Raw genomic sequence first — 24,295 nt, 5'->3', positions numbered from 1 at the left:
GGGGATTTTATAAATAAAGACCAGAGAGCTTCATCTCTCTATCTCTGTCTCTCTGTCTCTCTCTGTGTCTGTCTTTCTCTGTCTCTCTGTCTCTGTTTCTGTCTCTCTCTCTCTGCCATGTGACAATACAGAAAGATGATGGGCATCTGCCAACCTGGAAGAGGGCCCTTGTCAGACACTGAATCTGCTGGTACCTTGATCTTGGATTTCTCAGCCTTCAGAACTGTGAGAAATAAATTTCTGTTGTTTAAGCTACCCGGTCTGTAGTATTCTGTTATAGGAACCCAAACTGACTAAGATACCCCTTAATCTAAACTGATGACATAAAAAAATATATATTACTAAGGGAAAGCACTTATATGAGAAATCTACACAGTCAGAATTTAGAGTGTTCAGATATACTAGCATAATAGAGGATAGATAATCTTTAGGGAAATTGGAAGGATGCTTCTCAAATTGGGGTAATTTTACTCCTATGATATATATATCAATGTGCTGGGGATACTTAAAACCAAAGAATTAACATATCCCATCTTTCTGAAGCATTAAATTGCCCTTAAGATTTTGAAAGAAAGTTGCGAATATTTTTTATGAAAATATTTTTTATGTTTTGTCACATAAATCCATAAGAAAAATCAGCAGTTATCTTGTTTCATGGTTTTTTAAACCAATTTTATGTTTTATATTTTTCAAATTATGAATATTTTAATATTTTTATATACCAGGAATTAATGGGAAATTTGGACTTTTGTATCATTGAGGAAACCTGGTCATTTGCTCTTTCCCCCTCCCAATTGGTTGCATTATTGCTATAAGACAATTTCCTCCCTGTTATTCACCCTTTGCCCTCTGCCTCCAAAGTAGTGCTTAGAACTGGACCATATGATTTCTCAGCCTGTGGAGGCCCACACACTTTAATATTTTGAAGAATGTGGTGGCCTTTTTTCAAACCCCTGAAATATTTGTTTAAGTGTTTGTTTATGATTTTGATTATAAAAATAATTTTCTCACAAATCAGCTCAGCTTCCTAAAATGATTTTCCATAATCAAATCTTTTGTTTACAAATATGAAACTTCACTTAGATTTACTTGCCATAGCAGTGGGTTCCATTGTAATACAAATATATTTGAAATTCTGCTTTAAAAGTTACTCCAGTGCCTCTCCTTATCTTCCTAAAAATGTAATATTATACACTTAAAATTATATTTTTAATTAAGGCCACCCATTGGTTGTAGCAATGAGAATTTTGATAGATAAGCTTAAAATGAATGAATATGTATACTATTCATACTTAAATAAAGAACATAACTGAAATGGTCAAAGGCTGTGAGCCAATGGCATTGTCTCTGAAGACTCCCTCATTGGCAGAGAAAAAAAGAGCATTACTTCAATTATATTAGTGAGAATCAGCAGTAAGAAACAGCAGTTAATCAAAAAATAGAATGTATTCTGATGCGAGGCTATGTGTGATCACAAATTTACCTCAAAATTTTAGTGTCTTAACAGTACAATGGCTACTGTTAACATACAAACAATATAACTCGTCTCACTCGACCAGTTGATGTGGGTCCAGTGATTCTCTGTGCCAGCTCTGTTCCAAACGGACTTAAGGATATAGTCTGCTTTCAGATTGTGACTGTCATCTGAAAACATGGCTTTTAGATTGGAAGATCATGTACTGCCTCTTAAATGCTTTGAGTTAGAAAAGATATATATTATTTTCTTTTCCAGCCAAAGCTGTGCTAGGAACTGTGGAGGAGCACATGTATATTTGGTGAGCAGTATATTATCTCTGCCATGTATGCTTCTCCAGCCATGAGTCATTGTTATGGGGGTGCAAAATAGCTTGAACTTTAGTATGATTTATGAGGATAAAGTTGGAGTAACTATATAAAACCACCCATCTTTCAGTGGGTTTTAAATATCAACCACAGAAATTATGAAGAAAAATAACTAAAAATTTTAAACAAAGATGAAATAATTGAGGCTGCTTTTAAAATCAGTTTTAGAATTCTGTGGAGAATAAAGCTATTAAATAGGAGAAAATCTGGTGAAGATTTGGTACTGTAGATTTGGCCATTGCTTCAAAACTTGGTATCTAAGCTGAAACATGCTCAAAATATGTACCCAAACAAATATATTGTGTTGAAGACAAATATTGATCTAGCTTTTCATTGATTTTTATTTACCGTTGTTTACATTGAGAATAATCGTGGTCACATTTATTTGCAAAGTGCAAACAAAAATATTTTCAATAAGATGTGTGAATTTTTAAAGAACAAAATAGCAACTGAAATGGGGTGAAATCTGTCACATATAAAGCTATGAAGGTGCTTATCTCCTGTATTTGTTAGCTAATAGTGCATTCTTTACTGAGAAAATTTTATGTGAAAAATTTTGCCTCTTTAATTAGATTGTTTAACAGGAAGGTAAAAATAATAAATTGTGAATGTTTTTACCAAAAAACAATAGCATTGTTTCAATGAAAAATGAATTTTGAGGGTATATTAAGAAACATCTTGAGGATCATGAATTATTTGACTTTGAAATTCACATGTGATAAAAATTATAGCTTTATTGGTAAAATCTTGCTTTCATCACTGAAAATGTCTTTTGGCAAGCAATCCAAAATTGTAAAGTATACTGACCCTGGATTAAGGGGCATATTAGTCTTTCTTATTTTCCTAGTGACTTGTTCTCATAAAATGTCTGACATTAGCCTCAAATTTATTCTGGTTGCACTCTATTTTTGTAGCTGCATTCTATCTCTTGATTTTTCTTCATAGCTTGTAATGTAGTAAAAACCAACAAACCTCTTATTATCTATATCTATATATTTATGTAATTCTGGGGTCTCCAAAATATTGTTATCTCAATAGAGAAGAGAAAATCAACAAGAAATTAAAAACATATTTGGTAGGAGCTTGTCTCAAATTTTGCAAATATGATGCATTCACTCCTATAGCATTTTGTCCATTTACCACAAGACATGCTTTTACTCATTTTTCCTTGGCAATAACTAATTTAAAACATTTTTTTCTCTAGTCAAACACAAAGTAGGATGCAAGAGTTCTAATAGGCAAATATTTATTTTCGAGCTCCCCATTGGGTTGGCCAAGATTGTCAGATCTGCATAGTTGTTTGAAGGCTTTTCCTGCCCAATCCTGATTTACTTCGACTTTCATAGACATCACCTTCCTGTGAACTTCTTGCACTCCTAATATCACCTCAGTGTCTGCTTTTTCAAGGACGTGAAGTGATGCAGTAAGGCACCAGTATGAAGACTGGGGATTGGACCATTCACCATGGGCTGGCAATGACAGCCCTTCCCAGGTGGTATATGAGGCAAAGGTAGTTTCTAGCACAAATTGGCAGCTAAATTGCTAACACTTTCCCTAGTAAAATTGTTCTTGTAAAGAACACTTTGGCTGGTACAATAATTCAAGCTTTTGAAAAGTTCCAAGGTGGTGGTGGGTGTACAGTGCATACAAAGATGTGAAATTGGATGACTGGTATTGCTTTGCATTGCTGCCTTACAGAAGGGATAATGTAATGTTGAGGGTATTTAATAAACACTTGAAAAACAACTGTGAAGTTCATAGAGTTTCTTTGGTAACTACAAAAGGTCTTTATTTCATGCATTGGGAAAGCAGAAATTGCTAATGTTAAACTGACTAATGTTAAAGAGCACTAACCCTAGAATGGCCCATTTCTTCAATAGCTTAAAAAATACCAATAGAAGATGGTGCCATTTGATAAGATTTTTAAAAAGCTAACATTTACTTGAAAATATTCTACAATTTTATCATATATTTATAGGCTCATAAAATTTTATATTTGGATATGATCTCAGATATGTAATCCAAAGTGCTTATTATGTAAATAAGATGATGCCCAAAGCTATTGGCTTATCCACAATCACTTAGGAAAAGAGAGTCACAATTATGACAACTATCTAGGTTTCCTGACTCCTAGTCTGGGTCTTCCCTTTGGCACTTAAATATGTTTCACTTGTAGTAGTCACCAATTGACCCACTGAAGTAGCTAGTACTTCATAGCAATACCTCTTTCTCTGAGCCTCTGCCTCTCTGACAAGAGGTAATAGATCCAAAGATGAACGTCTGATACACTCTTGTCCAAATAAATTCTGTTAAAAATTGGAACAGAAAGAGCTTGAGACCTAGTCTTCTCCGATGGTGGAACTTTTAAGCTGAGACACTTGGGAACTGTTGGCACCTAAATCCCTACTGGTGAGAACAAGACTGCAGTGAAAGAGAGTGAAGTCCATTTACGCTAGGAGAGAAAGAGATCTGCATGCGTGTGTGTGAGCAAAGGAGAGAGAGAGGAATTCTGGGTATCATCTGAGTCCTTGGTTTCAGGAGTCCAGCTGCCTTTCTTCTTTCCACACCTTCTGCCCAAATTAGTTTTGTTCTTCTGTTATTGCCACCAAGAAATGAACATACTGAGCAACTATAAGGTTTATAGAAATCTTCTAAGTTCCCAAGGAGAGGCAAATCAATGCTGAGCCTCTACCATGTGTTGGGTACTGTAGATATAATATTTTTTTAATCCCAGCAATCCTATAAACTTGTCTTATTTTCTCCATATTTCAGACTAGGGACTTGAGACTCAGAAAGAACTCATGCTAGGTTAGAAGGCTAGTAAGCATCTGCATAGAATTTGAATTCAGATCACTAAATTCCAAAGCCTGTACTTCTTTTAATAAGTCATATTGTCTTAAATTCTGTATGATTTGTTTTGCTACCCAAAGTGCGGTATAGAGCCTGGCAGTGCTGGCATCACCCAAGAGCTTGTTAGAAGCACAGACTCACAGTCCTGACGTCATACCTGTCGAGACCTTATCTGCATTTTAACAAGATCCCTAGGTGATTTGTACATATATTAGAGTTTGAGAAGCTCTGATTGAGTGGAAACCAAGGCTGTGGGGTCAGAGAGACCTAAATTGAATAACTTTAATTTTTTCTAATATTTCGGAATCATTTTTCTCATCTCTAAAATGAGTAAATCAATATCTACCTCACTGGAGTTGTTGTGAGGATTATGTGAGATAGGGTATGAAAACCACTACTACAGTGCCTAATACAATAGGCTCTTATTATAAGTTATTGTACATCCTTTCCAACATTAAAGAAATGTATCATTCTTCTCATTATTGGATAACAATGATACACACATACACAAAATTGTTGATAAGAATATATGAAAAAAAAAAGAATATATAGATGCATAATGAATAGGTATTTCTCCCAAACAGAATAGTGACTACGAGGGTGAAGGGTCAGGAAGAAGTGTGGTTTGGCTTTCTTTGTTATAATAGGTGTGCAAAATTGAGTTCACATTAGTGATGTCAATGGCAAAGAAACTGTCGGAAGTTAACTGGTCTGAATAAGGGAGACATATCATCAGAACAAAAAATAACTCCAGTATTTTTTAGAATTGGCAGAGAAGTTGTGCAGGTTGTGAGAAGGAAAAGGATATTAGGTCAGGAAAGGAATATGGAGTTTTTAGGAAAGTAGCTAATTATTTCCACTACTTGGAAATCTTAAGGCCTAAATTGAATAATCCGACAATCACAGGTTACAGAAAAGGGATACGATTGCTATCATCTTAAAAGTATTTATTTTCTCTCGTATATAATGCTAAATCTGCCTGCAAGAAAGAGTGTAATTTTAGTAATAGTACAAGCAGATAATAAAGTTATTTTAACTACTTGAATATAATGAGACTATATTTATATGCCAGCAATAATTACTTAAAAGAAAATAGTTTTCATTTACTAAACAAAAAAGCATATTTTCCCTATTTGAATAATAGTGATAATATATCAAATATTGTACCTATGATGAAGAAAATCACAAAATCTTATTGGAGGACAAAAAATAGTTTTCATTTACTAAACAAAAAAGCATTTTTTCCCTATTTGAATAATAGTGATAATATATCAAATATTGTACCTATGATGAAGAAAATCACAAAATCTTATTGGAGGACAAAGGAGTCTTGAATCATTGTAGAGTGGTTGGAAAGAGAATATTGTAAAACTTTAGCTTTTTCCCAGATTAATTTTTAGGTTTGTTACAATTCAGATTAAAATCTTAAGGGAGTTTATCTTGAGGAATTTGACAGTGTGATTCTAAAGTTAATCAGGAAATATAAACAACAAAGAGCAGGCAAGAACTTAATAAAAGTAAGATATATATTTTTATTTTTATCAAATAATCTATATATGTAGTTTAAAGAATTTTGAAAAGGGAGAGGCTTCTATTAGGTGTCTTTGCACAACAAATTAGCCCAAATTTAACATCTAAAAACAGCATTAATTATCTCACATGATGTGATTGTTAATTTTGTGTCAACTCGACTGGATCACAAGATGCTCACATATCTGGTTAAACACTATTTCATATGTCTTTGAGGGTGTTTCTGGAAGAGACTAGCATTTGAGTATTGGTAGAGTAAAGCAGATTGCCCTCCCAGTGTGAGTGGGCCTCATCTAAGCTGTTGAGGACTGAAGAGAACCAAAATGTGGAGGAAGGGAGGATTCACTCTCTGTCTGTCTACCTGACTGGTTGAGCTGGGGTGTCCTTCTTCTTTTGCCCTTGGTACTCCTTGTTTCACAGAGATCCTTCCTCCTGGAGGGAGGACAACTGATCTGATTCTTCAACAATTAAATTACATAGCAAAAGGTGGGCAGGGACAAAGGGAGAGATTTTTTTGTCTTGAGTCTGCAGGTCAGTTGTCCTCTAGTCTGGATTTGTTGAGTGCATCCCTATAATGTAGTTTAACGTGTTTCTCTGCTCTCTTTGCAAGCTAGCAGCTGAATGGATAGGTTTGATTAGGAGCCAACAGATGGGTGATTTAGGACACCTTTATAACGTCAGACTCTAGAGTGCACTGTTTTCTTGTACTCATGTAGTGTTCACTAGGTGCTGGCTTACTTTCTGAGATCTCCTGGCCCCTTCCCCTCTTCTATTTGGGATCTTCTGTTTGCTATTTCTCTAACCTACACCATTTGGATTCTATTGCTGGCATTTTCTCCTCAGTTTGGGAATGGAGTTTGGGTTAGTTGGTTCACTGGAGTCTATAAACTTTTGTTTTTGTTACTTTGTCTACTTTTTTAATAAGGGGAATTCAGGGAGTTTTAAAAAATCATGCCACTGCTGTTGCCATCTTTCTACTATTCAGTTACATTTTATTTTTTAAGCTAATAAATGTTAAAATGTTATTAAAATGCTTGAGAAGTTATTTTGCTTGATTTGAGACCTTTGTTGTATTGTATTGCTTTAATTGTAAAAGAAAGATTGGGTTGAAGAGGAGAGTTAGTGTGAGAGACAAAGAATTTTGGAGCCTCACTCTGTTGATTTAAAGAAAGAAGTAGATTTGGAAGACATAATCTGTCATAGTCTAGGTAAAAGAGTAAAGGACGTAGAGTCAAAAGATGACACATATTTACATTGACCTGAAAAATTGCATCAGTCCATGGAGAGGGGTGAGTGCTTCTCGTTTTTCTACATCATGAAGCTATCTGGCTTAGATTCCACAAAGACTCAAGCCACAACACAAAAGTGTGTCAGAACCATCTTCTTGGTTAATGAACTAATATAAAATGTAAATTTTCTCAGTACGAGATCTAGCATAATGAAAAATAATTATCTTTGTTTCAATATGAGTTTCCTTTTGATAATTTCAGAGTTTCCCACATAATAGTTACACCAAAGAGCCATTTCTATGAAGTATAACCGTCAGGCACTATAATCCCTCTAACAAAGGGAGGAAACAGAAACATCTTGTTCATTCATCTATTCATTCATCCATTCAATCAACCACAGTGGTACAACTATACTAGTTATGTATCCATATCAGTTCATAAAGCTCAAATGTAAAAAAATTCTGTTAAAAAATAATTAAAATTAGTCTTAGTGTTGAGATCTTGTTTTTCCTAAGGACAGAAAACTTAATTTAGCCAATTTCACATGCATTTGTTACCCACAAATATTTCCTGCCCCCAGATCACTTTATTATGATATGACTCTCTCTTGTTCTTCTGAGGGTAGCCTCTAAATTCTTTGGGGTGGGGGGCAGGTAGGGTAAGCTGTGGGGAGTAGATGGCAGGGAGAGAGATCTGGTTCTCAGATGCAATACTCTTGGCTTTGGCCTCAATAGTTGATGTCTACTTTTCCATTACTTTTGGATCACTTATCTATGCACTTAACTCTGTCCTTTGTTATTCTGACCTCTAGGCTCTCCTTTGCCCTACAGTCTTCTCTCAGCCCCTTTGAATGGTTTTTAATGCCATAACTACTAAATCAGGAATAAGTTTGGGCATATTCCTCTGGTTCTTCATGCCCAAATACTTCATGCTAACATGCTGCTGTCTGTTGGCTTATTAAAGAGCAACCCCGGGACCTTGGTTGCTTTTCTGCTTCCCCCCACCCACCCCAGGAATAGAGCTCAGATATCTTAAAACACATCTGGGGGGTCTATTGTTTCTATCTCCATAGCTTCTTTCAAGCTAATCCTTGGGACTGGGGATAGGGGGTGAGGTATAAACTTCTTGGGGATATACACCAATACCTCTTGGGTGAGAAAATTTGTTCCCCTGTGTTCGTGGCAGATTACATTATTGTTTACGATTAGCCACCCCACCACCCTCTTGTAAGATGATTATAATCCATGCCCACTGCCATGTAATTTGGCTACGGAAGCAGTTGACTTCTCCATTGACTTGGGGTTTGACCACATGAAAGGCTTTGGCCAATGGAATTTGAATGGATGTGTCGTGACATATTAGGGAAGCAGCTTTAAGAGGTCTCACATGTTTCCCCCAGCTCTCTGGCTTTTCCCATTTGCCATGAGAATTGCTACCTCCCACATAGGGGTTGATTCTTCAGCTTGGGACCTGGAACAAGACCCAGGGAGCCCCGCAGCATGTAATATAAACAAGAAATAAATCGATGTGGCCATAAGACATTGAGACTTTGTGGTTGTTTGCTTTTACAGCAAAATGACCAATTCATTGTTTGTGGTCTAATTTATTTTTTCTTGCTGAAACTCATGAAGTACAGCTATTTCAACACAAAACCTCCGATTTATGAGACTATTGTCACTGCCATGAGGTTCAAATGTCTATTAAGCAAACCTCTGAGAACTGCCTTCTTAATACTCCTTGAGTCAGGGAAGGAAATGCACTCATTGTCTGAGAAAAGTATATGACTAGGTATAGAGAACATGGAAATCTGTGTGTGCAGAGCTATAGGGTGGGGTAACTCAGTTAATATTTCAGATTTTACCCTGACATACAAAATGGCATAAAACAGTAAAATAAAAATTTGAAAACTCTAATACATGTATCCTTCCTGCACTCAAAGAGTTTATAGGGCAGATGAGTAATCTCTTTAAGTAAGTATAATATGAGGCAATAAATAATAGACATGTTAGCAAGGTGTGCAAAGAAAGTGCTATGGAAGCTCATCAGAAAAGAGGTCTAAAAGGATAGGTAGCATTTGGAAATGCAGGGTTGGGGGCCAGAGCATTTTGCACTCAAGCTGTAGATTGATCTAAATCACAGAGGCAGGAAAGAGAGTGGCATGGATAAGGAGGGCCCAATAGTTAAATGTGAGTGATTCTGTTTTGTTCAGTGTTTAGGAAACTGATGGGAGGTTAGATTGGAAAGGTAAGCCAGGGCCCTGTTGTAGTCCTAGCTAAACAGTGTTGATTGTGAAGTGGCTAAAGTACATGCAGTAAAAGGGCTGGAGAGTGGATTTTAGCAGCATTTATTTTAAAAATAATGTAGCCATTTAGAATTTTAATGCTTAAAGTATGTATACATAAACAGGAGAATCAATTCGGATAAATTCTGTTTTCAACCCAGGCACAACCTTTTATGTTCCCCAAATGGCCTGTGCGCACTAGCTGTGTGTGTGTGGTTGCTAAACAATCATTGTATTTATGAAGTCATTTCTGGAAAACAGCCTACCTGTTTTTTTAGTAGTGGCATTGGATGGTGTTTTTCAGCCAAAGAAACAGCTTTAATTTCCTGCAGTAGTTTGCCCACTACTAGGGCACATCTTGCTATATACTTAGATCTCCTTGACATTTTAACTAATGATTAAAAAATAAACACATAAACAATGTAAATGTACTTAATGACACTGAACCAGACACTTAAAATGGTGAAAAATGATAAACATTTATATTTTACTATAATACCCCCTCCCTGAAAATTTTCCTATGGGAGAATTTACAAATTAATAGAATTTTAGAGCTAGAATTTCCTCAGCTTATCTCTCAGTGTCAACCCTGAAGGTGTTAAAGTTGACTATAAGAGGATGTGACATTCTAGCGTTGGCCAATCTCTTTCAGGTTTTTCCTGTCTGGCAGGTGAAGCTCCAGGAGTCAGGAAAAAGTCTTCTCTATGTCTTTCCCATGTGAGTGTAGGGGATAGGGCAAGGGGTGTATGTGTGTGTGCGTGCGTGCGCGCGCGCGATTTGAGACCACTAAGCAGGTAGCCACACTCTGGTTCCTCCATCCTGGGGAAAAGTGCAGTTTAAAGGATCCTGGACATTTTGGGAGCGCCACTCAGCAACCTTAGCCGACAAACAGCAGACTGAGGGCGCAGCTGGAATGAAACGGCTTTGGATCTCAATGACAGTCGATAAAAGTTGGAATAGCTCTGGCCAGGCTTCTGCTCTGAATCAACTTTCCAGGGTATATGATGAACAGCTCTCAGGACCTGTCCGCTGGCGTCAGCGGTGGTGCATTCTCCTTTTGACTTGCGCCTTTGTCCCCCATTCCCGCCCAGCGCCGCTGAGCTCGCAGTGTCAGTACCTGTCCACCCGGCACCCGGCACGCCAGGGATGCTGGAGCCTCTGGAACCGCGGCTGCCGGCGCCGCTGCTGCGCCGCAGAGACAGCTCCGCCAAGCACATGCGCAGTGGCGACGCCGGGCAGGCGCCTTCAGTCTCCTCCTCCGCCACCTCCTGGTTCCGCAGTCACTTCCTGCAGCTGTTTCCCTGTGGGTCGGGTTGGACTGACTTTTGAGTCAGTCTTCAGCTGCAGAGAGGGCTCGGCTGGGGCCAACTGAGAAAGTTGCACCGAGGAAGGCGGGGTTGAGCCGGGCCGAGCCGGCGCGCAGGGCAGACGGCGGCGGGCGTCCCGGGCGGACGCGGCTCCCAGATCCCCGGTGCGTCCCGGGGGTTCCGGTAAGTGCGGGCGATCTGGAGTCTCGGGGCATTGAGGACGAGCTAGGACCTGCGGGGACTAGCGGTTCCTTTCCTCTGCGATCTTTCCACCTGCTCTTCACGTGACAGGCTTGCGCTGCTTTTATTTATCTGATTGTTTTTAAGCCTTTCACGTGCTCCATTGGATCATCTAGGCGGGCAGCTGCGTTGGCCCTCGCTCTGGCCGCCCCCCTCTCCTGGGAGACGGGATTCCATCTTTCGTGATGGCATCCTTGGGATTGAGGTGCGTGTGTGCGCGCGCTTGTGTGTATGTATGCATGCACATTTTAGGAATGTAGGGTATATTTGGGCGATGCCGAAGTATATGTAGCTTTGATTCAATATGTAAACGGTGCCCCAGGGTTAGGCACCGTTGAGACTGGAAAACATTCGCCAGTTTAGCCAGGCCTCGTCTTCCCCAGATTCCGGCGTTCTTTTGAGTCTTCCTTATGTGATATACCTTACCTCGGCTGATTATTTTTCTATTTTTCTCTCATGCCTTCTGGCTGCGTTCTGATGGCTTCTGACTAATGCTTACCGTCTTTCCCTCATTTCCAGAATTTCCAATTACAGACTTACCTAGTTTGCTGGGGTGCCAGCAACCTTTTCCTTTACACTGTTCTTTTTGTAGATTTCTCCAGATGAGAAAGTGATTGTCTTAAACACAGTATTTGAAGGGTAGGCCCCAGTCCAACCATGAAAACTATGCTATGATCATTATTTTTCTTTAAACAGGGTACACCATGAAGCTTTGATTTTTCTTTATTGTCCCTTCAGACCTTTCCAAACTGGGACATTAGTCACCATAAATCCTTCATTTATGCCACTTGAAGCATCAAATAGATTGTTTTTTTATGACCTGAAGAATATTTACATCAGCTGTCAAGTTAGTTTCTTTTAATCTAACGCAATAGTGAAATGGATCTGAGTCACATATGCTTTGGTCTCTTTATATTCCACTATTCATGCTTTCACTGAAGGTTTGGGTTTGTTTCTTTTAGATTTATATTTTATGTTAACTTTTGTTTGCAAGCATACTAATACCTGATCTAATTGTCATGCATTCTTTTTGGGATCGACATTTTGGTTGTTGAATATTATAAGAATTTTGGAATGTTTAGCTATACTTTAAAAATTATAAAGATAAATGCAATAATAGGTAAGTCTGTACCTGGTGAGAATTTTTTTCTTCAATTTGGGGGATTTTATCACCTCTGGAAGAGGGCTTCTTGTGAATGAAAGGCCTTTGATGGAAATCTGTAAGCAACACTGGGAGTCACGGTAGAATTTCCTGAAGTGGGAGTGAGCTTTCATAAAACAAGTCCAGACATGTCTAAAGAGTTGATAGCATTAGATTTTGTTTATATTGATGATTTCCTTTATCTAGATGTTTTGGCACCCTCCTCTACCATTTTACTTCTGAACAGCTTATTTCTGGCAACTTGTTTATGTCAATTTGGTATCAGTGTGTCTCTGTACAGGTAGAATGTGTAGTATTTCAATATTATGAATAATTATAATTCAGTAGTTAAACTTTTTGAAAAAAAGTGGTCTTTGTCTTTTTAGTTTTCCTTCTAAAAATGTCCATGGATCTGTCTTTGCTTTCCGAATGTCTATGCTTGATTTAATTGAGAGAAATAATACGATTACAGAAAACTTGACTTTTCAAATGTTCTAAATCTGTATTGCTTCTTTTTCTGTTCCCAGCGATATGGACAGCAAACTTCTCCTTAAGAATAAAATATTATTGTTTTTCTAAATGTTATGATTAATATGAAGTATTGTTAAATACTCTGATTAATAATTCTGTACTTTGCTCTTGTGTACATTATTTCCCTGTTGCATTGATATCCTCTGTTTCCCCCAAATCCTGAATTTAGTATAAAAGTTGTTACTTGATTCTAATTTCCAAGTGTGTGTACTTACTAAATGTGATAAAAGAGACTTATAACTTTTCAAAATTTGCTTGGTTAATTTTAGTCAATCTGTGCACATATTTCAGATGACAAATTTCAGCAGCTTTAAATAGCCGTATTCTCTTGACCAAGAAAAGAGGTTTTAAATAGTATTGAGAGAGTGGAAGGAATATTGGATTTTGAAATACAGATTTTAACTTGGATTAATTAGAATCATGGTAACTCAAAGTGTGTCCTGTGGTTTGTTTTGAGATACTTGGGGTTAGAAGATGCCATCTGGGCAGGAGGCAGGAGAAATCATGGATAAAATTGAATAGGGATTGGACTATATTGGGTCTTTTCTGAGGGAAACACAATTGAGACTATCCATTTAATAAGAAAGGAAAAGGAAAGAGCTGAAAGACAGGAACTGGAATTATATTGGGGCTGTGGTAGTGTGAGCTATTCCCTCATTGGACATTTATGTACTACATTATTTTGTATAGGTAATTTACCCTTGGAGAGGAAATCTGATTTTATAGGGGACCCATGAATATAGTCTAAGGCTATAGGAGATGAGATCCTAAACTCAAGGGCCTACAGAGAGCAGGGAAGTAACACGAATACAGGCAGCAGGCTGAGTGGGGACTGAGGTGGCCTGGAGAAATCGGGCTTGGCTCTCAGGGACACTACCCTTAAACACTACCTAGCTAATTCTTGCCCATGTACCATGTGCCAAGTGTGAAGATCATCCTTTGATCAAGAGAAGCCACGAATATCTTGATTTTTAGATGTTGATGACTAATTCAATTTAAAAAATGAAAGCAAAACAAAACACTATATTCTAAACAGAGCACATCTGTGGCTGCATGGAGTACAGGCTATTTGCTTGAATGACTCTGCTGTGAGGAGTCATTGGCTCAACTATTTAAGTGTTACTCATTGATCAGAAGGTGCACTTTTAAAAAAATTTTTGTCACAGGGTAACTCTGAGTTATTCCTAGAGTTCCTTGGTGTTTTAGATAGAAAGTGCTTTAAGGATTCTGAGAAGTGACACATTTTATTTCATTCTTTTTGATGTCATTTGGATGGAAAGACTAGTTTGGATGGAAAGGAGACATTTACTAAGGTTCTTAGCTGGTTGAATTTTGCCAATGCATGATTATCAAGAGTGTTTAAATGTAAGAGTGCCTGAGGGAAGGGGTCTGGACTAGGTGACCTTTGATGTCCATTTTGGCCATGTGACTTTTAGATTTAATTAGTCATGGATGCAGTACTATTAGTGTTCATGGGCTGGAGGGACTGTGGTTGGAGTTGTGCTAAGCATTATAAGCTGTAAAGCAGCTCTCAGTGGAAGAGCGTTATGTCAGTGTGGATTATCAGATAGGGGAAGTCTGCTGGATGAGGCAAAAAGAAAAAAAGGACTAAAGATTGTTTGGAGAAGTAGAGGAAGGGGTTAGGTGGTGTGATCATTTACATGTTATATAGCCGAGGACATATTTTTAAGTGAGTATATTTTTGCTGTTGATTCAGATTGAAGACCTGACTTCTGCTCGCCCATTGGATTATGTCCAAGGCTTTCGTACCCAATGATCCTCTTGCAACACGCCGGGCTTTCTCTGCCTAAGCGGCCCTCATCCTCTCCTCCTATGTCAGTGACCACCAGGTCTACAGGAACCTTGCAGCATCCGCCCCAGAAGCCTTTTGGGCAGGAGGCTTCCTTACCTCTGGCAGGAGAAGAAGAGTTACCTAAGGCAGGGGAGCAAGACTCTGCCCTGGAGGAGCTATGTAAGCCCCTGTACTGCAAACTCTGTAATGTCACCTTGAACTCAGCACAGCAAGCCCAGGCTCATTATCAGGTAAGGAAAGAAAAGAAAATCAGGCATTTAGTGGGAGAACGTTTTAGGACTTTGCCCTTTTTGGAGTTGTCTCTCCAGACATGACTGATTGTGCCTGGAGTAATCAAGGTGTCTTAGTGAACAACGAAGTATGAGTTTGACTAAAAGCTTAGTGTTCCTACTTTAGAAGAAAGCATCCTTTTTTTTTTTTTTTTTTTTTTTTTTTTTATAGAATGTGATCTTAACCTTCTATATAGTTAGCTGTATGGCATTTGATAGCTTACCTGTCATTATCTGTGTTGATGTACAAACCTGTGATCCTAAGGAGAACAGGTATTTAGAGCATGATGTACTAAACTCAGTTCAAGGTCAAGATTGCTTAGAAGAATTAGTTTTATAAATATTCTCTTCCAGCTAATATAGTTTGCATCAGTTTAAGGTAATCTCTGTCTATGAATCTTACGCTTTTCTTTTTTTAACTTCTGACTCTTCTTAAATATCCTGTCACCGTTAAGGACAACACATATCTTTCTGTTTGAGGATAAAATGACATTGGAGTATTGAGCCTTACCTTTCACTTATAAGAGGTATACACTGATTTCTTTTAGTCTGTTAGTATGAACTGATAATTATTTCTAAGATTTAAAGCTTTCACCTCTATGTAGAATAGCTAGTGGAAAAGATGATTTTAAAGAGTATTCCTACATTAGAACAAACAGAAAATTCAATTTTGGCTAGGAAGAGAGTACAGTATTTCTTTTTATTCTAGAGTATTGTCTGTTTAAAATAGCATTTCATTTTTTTTTTGGAGAAAAGAGACCTGAGAAGCAATCAAGGCCAAATACCACCAAGTAAAAGGGTGTCTTCTGGGTCATCATTGATTTGACTGGTTATTCTCCCCAGGAATATCTGCAGTAATAAGTCAGTATGATAGGAAGATGACTACACAGTTATTTCTTCTATCATGCCACTATAACTTTCTCCAGCTTCGACTTTTTACTTACTCTGGGAGTAAGTTTTCTTATCTTTTATCTTTTTTTTGTTTGTTTGTTATGTTTTGATCCTAAAGACTTCATAACTATATACCTGAAGTATTTTGATGATGTATTGTTTTCTCTGGGATTTAAGAAAAGATATTGCTTCCCTGGAGTTCCTTTTGTTTGGGTTTGTTTTGCCTTCAGGTGCAAAGGGTTGAGTTACTTAGATCGCTCTGATCTTGCCACATGTCATCATTGTGCCATGTTATCTACTGGTTTTGTTATTACATATTCCCCAACTCCCACTCTCATTCCCTCTACCGCTTCCTACCACAGTGGTTTGATACAGGGTCTTCCTAAGCCAGTTTTACCATTTGAGGGGAGTCTGTTAGGATGATCCACCTCAAACCCAAAACTTTGTGCTACCTTTCCTCTTTATTTATTCCTGTGGAATGTTTAGTTTTATAGCCTAAGACTCACTGAAATATCAAACTTGGGTTTTAAAGTTTTGATTTTTAGCCATATATTGCCCCTAATAAATCATTAACTTGGGAGCAAACCTACTTGTGTGCCTTTTAAAGAAGAATTGTCTACTTTTATGAGGGAAGACTCTTGGGCATTGTGTAATTTTCACATGTGTGCGTGGATTACACCTATACCACCTGCCTTTTTCTTTTCCTCCTGATATCATATGTGTCTCTATAGACAGTGATGGATACTTCTGGTTATGCATAGGAAAAAAATACCGTTTGAGCAGAGTCATTGGAGTACAAGCCTTAAGGTAGATAAGAAACAGAATCAACATTTATTTAGATTTTTTACCCTATGTTGTACATATGTACTCTGAATTTTTTAGTCGACAAGATTAGTAATTACACTTAATTTCAGCTCTGTTAGTTATACACAGTGAATATATAAATTAGAAAATATAAGAAAAGGGAAATAAAATTTTGGTAAATTTCTCAATAATCAGGATTATTAAGTGTAAAGGTTGGAGGAGAAGGAACAGACTGTCATAGGGGACAATTTAAGCAGTAAGAACTAGGATAAAGATAGAGTAAAAAAGTAGCAAGTGGTATTAAGAAAGTAAAACATAATAGAAAATGAAAAGCTTGAGTGTAATAATAGCATACTTCTAAGAGCTTAGAAGCAAAGATTTGAATGAAACCAATGTAACTGGTAATTCTTAAGGAGGGAGAAGTTTTTTATAGGAAGATAAGGCAAACAGTTAATGTATAAAAGTATAGAGTAATTCCATTAGGAGAGCAGAGGAGAAAGCTAATTTTAGAAGTGAAATCTGGATTTCAACTAGATAGAAAATTGTCAGGATGAAAGAGCGTGGATCAAAGAGTATCAGAATAATAAATAATCAGAGCATGAACATAACCTAGAAGTGAACCAACATAGAAGCAAAGCATAGAATGTTAGCCTGAAAGATGCATCAAAGGCTACACAGAGAGTACGTAAATAGGCAGTGATTCTTAAAGAAGTCCCTTTAACGTTTCTTGTAATATTGGTTTGGTGGTAATGAGCTTCAGTTTTTCTTTGTCTGGGAAACTTTTTATCTGTCCTTTGGTTCTAAATGATAGCTTTGCCAAGTAGAGTAATCTTAGTTGTAGGTCCTGGCTTTTCATTGCTTTGAATATTTCCTGCCAGTCCCTTCTGGCATGCAAAGTTTCTGTTGAGAAATCTGTTGACAGTTTTATGGGAGCTCCCTTGTAGGTAACTAACTGCTTTCTTCTTGCTGTTTTTAAGATTCTCTTTGTCTTTAACCTTTGGCATTTTAATTATGATGTGTCTTAGTATGGGCCTCTTTGGGTCCATTTTGTTTGGGACTCTGTACTTCCTGGACTTGTATGTTTATTTCCTTTGCCAGGTTATGAAGTTTTTAGTCATTATTTCTTCATATAGGGTTTCAATCCCTTGTTCTCTCTCTTCTATTTCTGGTACCTCTATAATACGAATGTTGTTACGCTTGTTATTGTCCCAGAGTCCCCTTAAACTATCTTCATTTTCTTGGATTCTTTTTGCTGTCCTGATTGGGTGTTTTCTGTTGCCTTGTCTTCCAAATTGCCGATTCAGTACCCTACTTCATCTAATCTGCTGTTGATTTTATTTAATGCATTCTTCATTTTAGTTTTTGTATTCTTTATTTCTGACTGATTCTTTTAAGAAGAAGAAAAAATTAAAAGTATGAATAAGAAATATCACAAAGAACAACATTCTCACTGACTAAGGCAAACACATAATAAAAGCAGTGGATCAGCTAACACTGAAAGCTCATACAAAGATTAAAAGGCAAAAGTATAGGGAGAGCATGTGTAATTACAACAGTAAATTAAGTGATAAACACAAAACACACACAAAAGAAGTAAAAAAGAATGCCAAAAACTTAAATGTGGAGGGGTGAGTTAAAATGGTAGTGAAAATAGAATATGTTAGAACTTAAGCAGCCGTCTACTTAAAATAGACTGCTAGAAACGTAGCTTGGTATGTTTGAAGCACATGGTAATCACAGACCAAAAATTGACAAGAGATATACAAGAAATAAAGAGAAAAAAATCCAAACACAGTACTGCAGAAAGTCATCAACATACAAGAGAAGAGAGTAAGAGAATAAAGAACAGAGAAGAGCTACAAAAGCAATCAGAAAACAGTTAATAAAATTGCAATAACTGTATCAATAATTACTTTAACCGTAAATGGATTAAATGCTGCAATCAAAAGACGAATGGAAAAAGGAGAAATGGTACATATAAATGATGGAATATTACTTGGACATAAAAAAGAATGAGGTCTTGTCTACAGCCATGCTACCCTGAACAAGCCCGATTCTGTCTGATCTTGGAAGCTAAGCAGGGTCGGGCCTGGTTAGTACTTGGATGGGAGACCACCTAGGAAGACCAGTAGCTGTAGGCATAAAAAATTAAAAAAAATAAGGGATTGTAAGCTGACAAGCTTCTTGAAATCTGTGAGGTCAACCAAGGGTTGCCTCACCTTAAAAAAAATAAGAATGAGGCCTTACCATTTGCAGCAACATGGATAGACCTAGAGGGTATTGTGCTAAGTGAAATAGGTCAGACAGAAAAAGACAAATACCATATGATTTCATTGTTATATAGAATCTAAAAAACAAGCAAGACAGAGATAAACTCATACACAGATAAAACCGATGGTTGCCAGGTGGGAGTAGGGTTGAGGAATTGAGTAAACAAGATGAAGGGATTAAGAAGTACAAATTGGCAGTTATAGAACTGTCATGGTGATGTAAAGTACAGTTTAGGAAATATAGTCAATAATTTTTTAATAATGATACATGGTGTCAGGTGTGTACAAGACTTACCCAGGGTATACTTTGTAAGTTATGTAAATGTCTAACCACTATGCTATTCACCTGAAACTAATATAATATTGACTGTCAACTGTAATTGAAAAAAAAATTTTTTTAATCAACTGACAAAAAAGGCAGTGACTTAAAAAGGCTACTAAAGACAAGGGTGAGAGAAGTGAGTAAAGCTTACCAAGACTCAGGAATAGGCAGAATGGCAATGATTATTGACTAATAAAGTGGTTGATGAGATGGTAAAAGTAAAGTTTTATTTCAACCCTAAAAACTTTCTTTGTAATTTTTAATTTAAAGTGATACCAAGATTGCAATTTATTATTTTAGTTATGTGTGAGATAAAACGGATCAGTGGTAGCCTGTTTGGAAACTAGAAACATGTTTGTGTGAAGTAATAAATCACTGTGATTACATTACTCAAAAAAAGTTCTAGTTAGTTGATGCCATTGTTGAATTGCAAAGTTTCAAATTGTCGTGGTATTGTAAACAATTCTCAGTCTGATTTGAGCAGTGTTACACTAGAGTCAGACTGTATCATGTTCCAGTAATCCAGGACACACAATGAAACTGCTCAATAAATACTTCCCTTTAAAGCTCACTACCATCTTTCCCTGATGTCCTGATGGTCCCAAGCTGGGGCTGCCTGAACAATACCTATGTGTGTCTATGGTCACCACAGATTTATAGTTTTATTCCCAAGACTTTTTAAACTGGTCAGTCTGCTTCAAAATACCCTTAGCTGTTCTTTTATTTTAAATGAGGTTGCCTGATTCTGCAGTCTCAAAATTATGTATTTTTCATTTATTTATGTATAAATGAAAAAAAAAAAGCCTATGGAAGAAAAACATCTCTTCGTTTTATTAAAATATGCAAGCTTCAGGTTACTTATGGCGAGCCTGGCATGGGGTTACACAACACTTTTCGCAGTATAAATGCCCAGAGGAAGAACCACTTTAGGATGGAAGGTCATTAACAGAAATTTAAAAAAAGCAAAAAGCATAGATAAATTTTGCTAAGGCATCCACAGTTTAAAATAAAATTAACCAATTTATCTGCTAATTTACATATTTGAAAAAGAACTAGTTACTCAAAGTGTATTTCTAAAATTTGTCATAAACATGGATTTCTATTTGTGATATTTAGTAGCCAAATAACAACATACACTATTAGATTAATTAGAGAGACAGAACACATTTAAAAAAGTAGTTCTAGCATTATGATACTGAATATAGGAATTTATTTTTTATTTTTTTATTTATGCCTACACCACCTGGTATTCCTAGGTGATCTCCCATCCAAGTACTAACCAAGCCCAACCCTGCTTAGCTTCTGAGATTAGACAGCGAGCTTGTTCAGAGTGGCATGGCCATAGACCGTGGAGCATGGCTCTACTATGGTGTGAACCCAGGACCTTCTGCTTGTAAAGCAGACATGCTAACCGCTACACTATGGAACCACATCCTGAGTATGGGAATCTTAATTCATAATTCAAAGAGTGCAATTCGATGTTATGCCAAAATTTAAAGTACTGATTTTGGCACATATATTTGAACGTTGATTATTCCGATTTGGATAGCATGATCAGTACCTCTAATCTCAGCTAGTTTTTATGTTTTCAAAATTCTCCCATCTAGTTGTTTTCCCAATGAATTTGCAGTGAACTGAGATGGTCAAAATATACCTCCTTAAGGGACAGAAACTCTCAATGACCCTGACATTAGTAGGATCTTACCAGCTTCCTGCCTTCCCATCTGAGTCCACCCCCTACCTTGATTCTTCTTATTTCAGGGTATCTCTTCTTCTGTACAAGGATTATTCTTCACTCTGTACTTTGGATTTCATCACCTGTCATCACTCTGTTCCTCCATCACATTAAAAGCATGCTTTCCATATAATTAAAAATAGCAACAGCAACCTTCCCTTTACTTTTAATCCCTCTTGTTAGCAACCTTTCCCTTCTCTCCTGTCCTCAGAGTTCTACCGGCTATAATTGTCCTCTTCATGTCTTCATTTCTAATTCATTTCTCAGCACTCTGGTTTCCATTCCAATTTTCTACTGAAATGGGCCTTTCCAAGGTCACCTACGATCAGCCAAATCTAGCTCTTTTTCACTTGACCTCTTTGTAGCATTGCCACTGGTACTTTGCCTCCTTAAAACATTTAAGATATTTTACTTAAAATAATGCCTATAGAACAAATGAAAAGCTAATGTCTTCTTGCTTCCTCACCCATCCCCTACCTTTTCTTACCACTCCATTCTCCTTTCTTCTTTCCATCTTGGGTTGGCTATAGTTTTACTTTGACATTGTTGAGGTTTATCACATTTTTGTTTATAATCAAATTAAGTTTTTCATGCTCTATTTGCAGTTCGATTCCAATGATTGAAAATCAACATTCAACTTTTGCATTAGTAGCAGTAGGGGAATACTGTTCACTACAGAGCTTTTTCCTTCTCTGTGTTTCCAGTGTCCTGCTTCTGCTAAACAAAAGCTTTCACAGACAAAAGCTGTACTAAAAGAGTTTATTGAGCCACATGCTAGGCAGGAAAAGGACCAGGTCCTAGGGCATGCAGTCTAAACCACCAGCAGCAGGGCTAGGTGGACAAGACAATATGTCTGCCATCCTGGGATTGATGGGACTCCTATACAATGAGTTTGGGAAAGAAAGATGTAAGTCGTTTTGAAGGAATTCACATTGGCTGTGGATAAGAGGGGCAGGTGAAGGTGAAGGTGAAGAGGGGCTAGTTCTGGAATAGGTGCATATTCCTATTTGCTCTTTTTGGATTGGTGGTGGACATCAGTCCACAAAGTTCTCATGTAAGTAGGAAGTGGGGGTACCTGGTGGATGGCGGTGCCTGGCTGTTCTCTTTAGATAATTGAGGAAGTAGCCACCTGGAAATTAATTCAAAGTTTCAGCATACATTTGGGAATGTAAATTGCCTTTTGTTGGTTTTGGCCTACAGCTGTTAACTGATTAACCTCTCTTGTCTCTTCCTTCTATCCTCTGGTTTGCTGTAATTTAATGCAGGACATCTCAGAATTTTTTTCTTGTCAATTCCATGCTACTCAAAAGATATGTTGAAGTAGATAACCCTTTCTTGAATGGCAGCAGTTGCTCAAAATCATGTCCATTTCAGTTTGCTTCATATGTGGATTATGACTTTAAAATAGACTTTTGTTTTTCCTTGAGTTTCTGACACTTAAAGAAATAGAAGAATTTTATGCCTTTAAAAAAAACCATCTGCCAACTTCTTTTCTTTTTATTGGTTGCAGTCGATTTCATTTATCTTCATGAAACCTACTAATTCCCTGTTCCATTTTGGATTAGTTATTTCACATTTGGATGATGACTTAATTGTGTAGCTTTTTGTATTTCTTAGAGTTTTTCATTGCCTTTCTTCTTTTCCCTTCTTTCTCTTATTATATCCTCATTTTCCCCTTCAAACTCAATCACACTATCTATTATGCAGAACCCCCCTTTTATCATTAGTCCTTCTGCTTACTTCATTTTCAACTCGTTGCCTTCTGGGTTTGAAGTCAATTTTGGACTTCTCTTCATTGTTCTCCCGCTTGGGCTACTATTTTCTAAATATGCATGCATATTTATTTATTTACTTTAAATCTTGTTTATCTTCACATTACTTGATGGAGGAATATATATAAATGTATATTATAACATATCTCCCTCTTTAAAATAAAATGAGAGCGTAATGGGAAATAAATTTTTCTGAGCCATTGCATGTCTAAAACTGTTTGCATCATACCCTTCATATTTGACCATATCGTGGGTGACTTATTTTAATTTTAATTTTGATTTTAGGCTTTTTTTTTTTTCTGGAAGGATTTAGTTTCCTTTTTATCCTTGGTATCTGAAATTTCACAGTGTCGGATGTGTCTAGGTGTGGGTATTTTTGCATTTGTCCTTGTCAGCACTGGTAGATCCTTTCAGTTTTCATACTCCTGTTTCTCTGGAGCTCTGGGGAATTTTCTTTTGATACTATTTCTTTGACAATATTATTCTCAAAATTTTAAAAAATTTTGACAGTGATATCTTGAATTTTAAAGGATCTTTTGATTTCTTATTGTTACTTTTCCAGTATCTGTTTTGTAGGGTATTAGTTAAGAACATGAAATCATGGACTTTGAGGACAGACTAGTGTTCAAATCGTAGTCTTACTACTTACTAGGTATATGATATTGGAAAGATGTCCTAACTTCTCTATGCCTCATGAAGCAGATGATGATGATAACAAGTTAATATGTATAAGACATTCAGAACAGTTTTGGTACCTGAAATATTTCTTAATATTGTTGAGTTGTCTTGGGGTGCACTGGAGCATGATGGCCTGGGCTCTGGAACCAGATTGTCTCCAGCTCTGTCATTTACTTGTGGCTTTGGGCGAGGTTTCTTTTCTTTTCTTTTCTTTTTAGTTTAGCTTGAATAACTTTTAACTTACAAACCAGTTCCAAAAATAGCACTAAAAATTTCTGCAGGCACCTCACCCAGATTCTCCAAATGCTAATATTTTACATAACTACAGTGCAATTATCAAAATCAGGAAATTAATACTGATAATAATATTATCTAATCCACAGACTATTTACATTTCACCAGTTGTCTGCTGATGTCCTTTTTCTTGTTCCAGGATCCAATCCAGGATGAAGTTTTGCATGTACTTGTTATGTCTCTTTTAATCTGGACAGGTTTTACTCTTTCTTTGCTTTTTATGATCCTTGTAATTTTTGAAGAGCTGTGTTGTAGAATGTCCTAATTTGGGTTTGTTTGATTTCTTTTTTGTGATTAGGTTCAAGGTTTGTTTGTTTGTTTGTTTGGAAGAATACCACAGAAGTGATATTGTGTCCTTCTCAATGCATCATATCAGGAAGGACATGATGTGAATTTTTTGCATCACTGGTGCTATTGATTTTGATTACTGATTAAGTTGTTTCTCTTTTGTAAAATTACCATTTTTCTTCTCATGTTTGATGAGTATTATAGGTAG

The 24,295-nt window shown here is 36.9% G+C and overlaps 1 protein-coding gene and 1 pseudogene across 3 annotated transcripts in view; both read left to right on the top strand.

Annotated features, from left to right (window-relative positions):
• Window positions 1-10,995: 10,995 nt before the first annotated feature.
• ZMAT3 (zinc finger matrin-type 3) overlaps window positions 10,996-24,295 on the top strand; it is a 33,359-nt gene continuing 20,059 nt past the window's right edge. For 2 of the 3 annotated variants that reach the window (XM_016158908.2, XM_016158670.2), the window contains exons 1-2: window positions 10,996-11,222; window positions 14,669-14,994. In XM_016158908.2, the coding sequence (XP_016014394.1) occupies window positions 14,725-14,994 (270 nt within the window). In that variant the 5' untranslated portion in view covers window positions 10,996-11,222; window positions 14,669-14,724. Of the gene's footprint in view, window positions 11,223-11,251; window positions 11,485-14,668; window positions 14,995-24,295 lie in introns of those variants that run through there. The other variant, XM_016158746.2, reaches the window with a different exon arrangement.
• On the top strand, window positions 18,751-18,869 carry LOC118602564 (annotated as a pseudogene).

Source organism: Rousettus aegyptiacus, unplaced genomic scaffold, assembly GCF_014176215.1.
Source record: "Rousettus aegyptiacus isolate mRouAeg1 unplaced genomic scaffold, mRouAeg1.p scaffold_m13_p_4, whole genome shotgun sequence".
NCBI classification, from domain to species: domain Eukaryota; kingdom Metazoa; phylum Chordata; class Mammalia; order Chiroptera; family Pteropodidae; genus Rousettus; species Rousettus aegyptiacus.
Note: the sequence above shows the minus strand (reverse complement) of the source record. Positions and strands in the feature narration are given on the sequence as shown.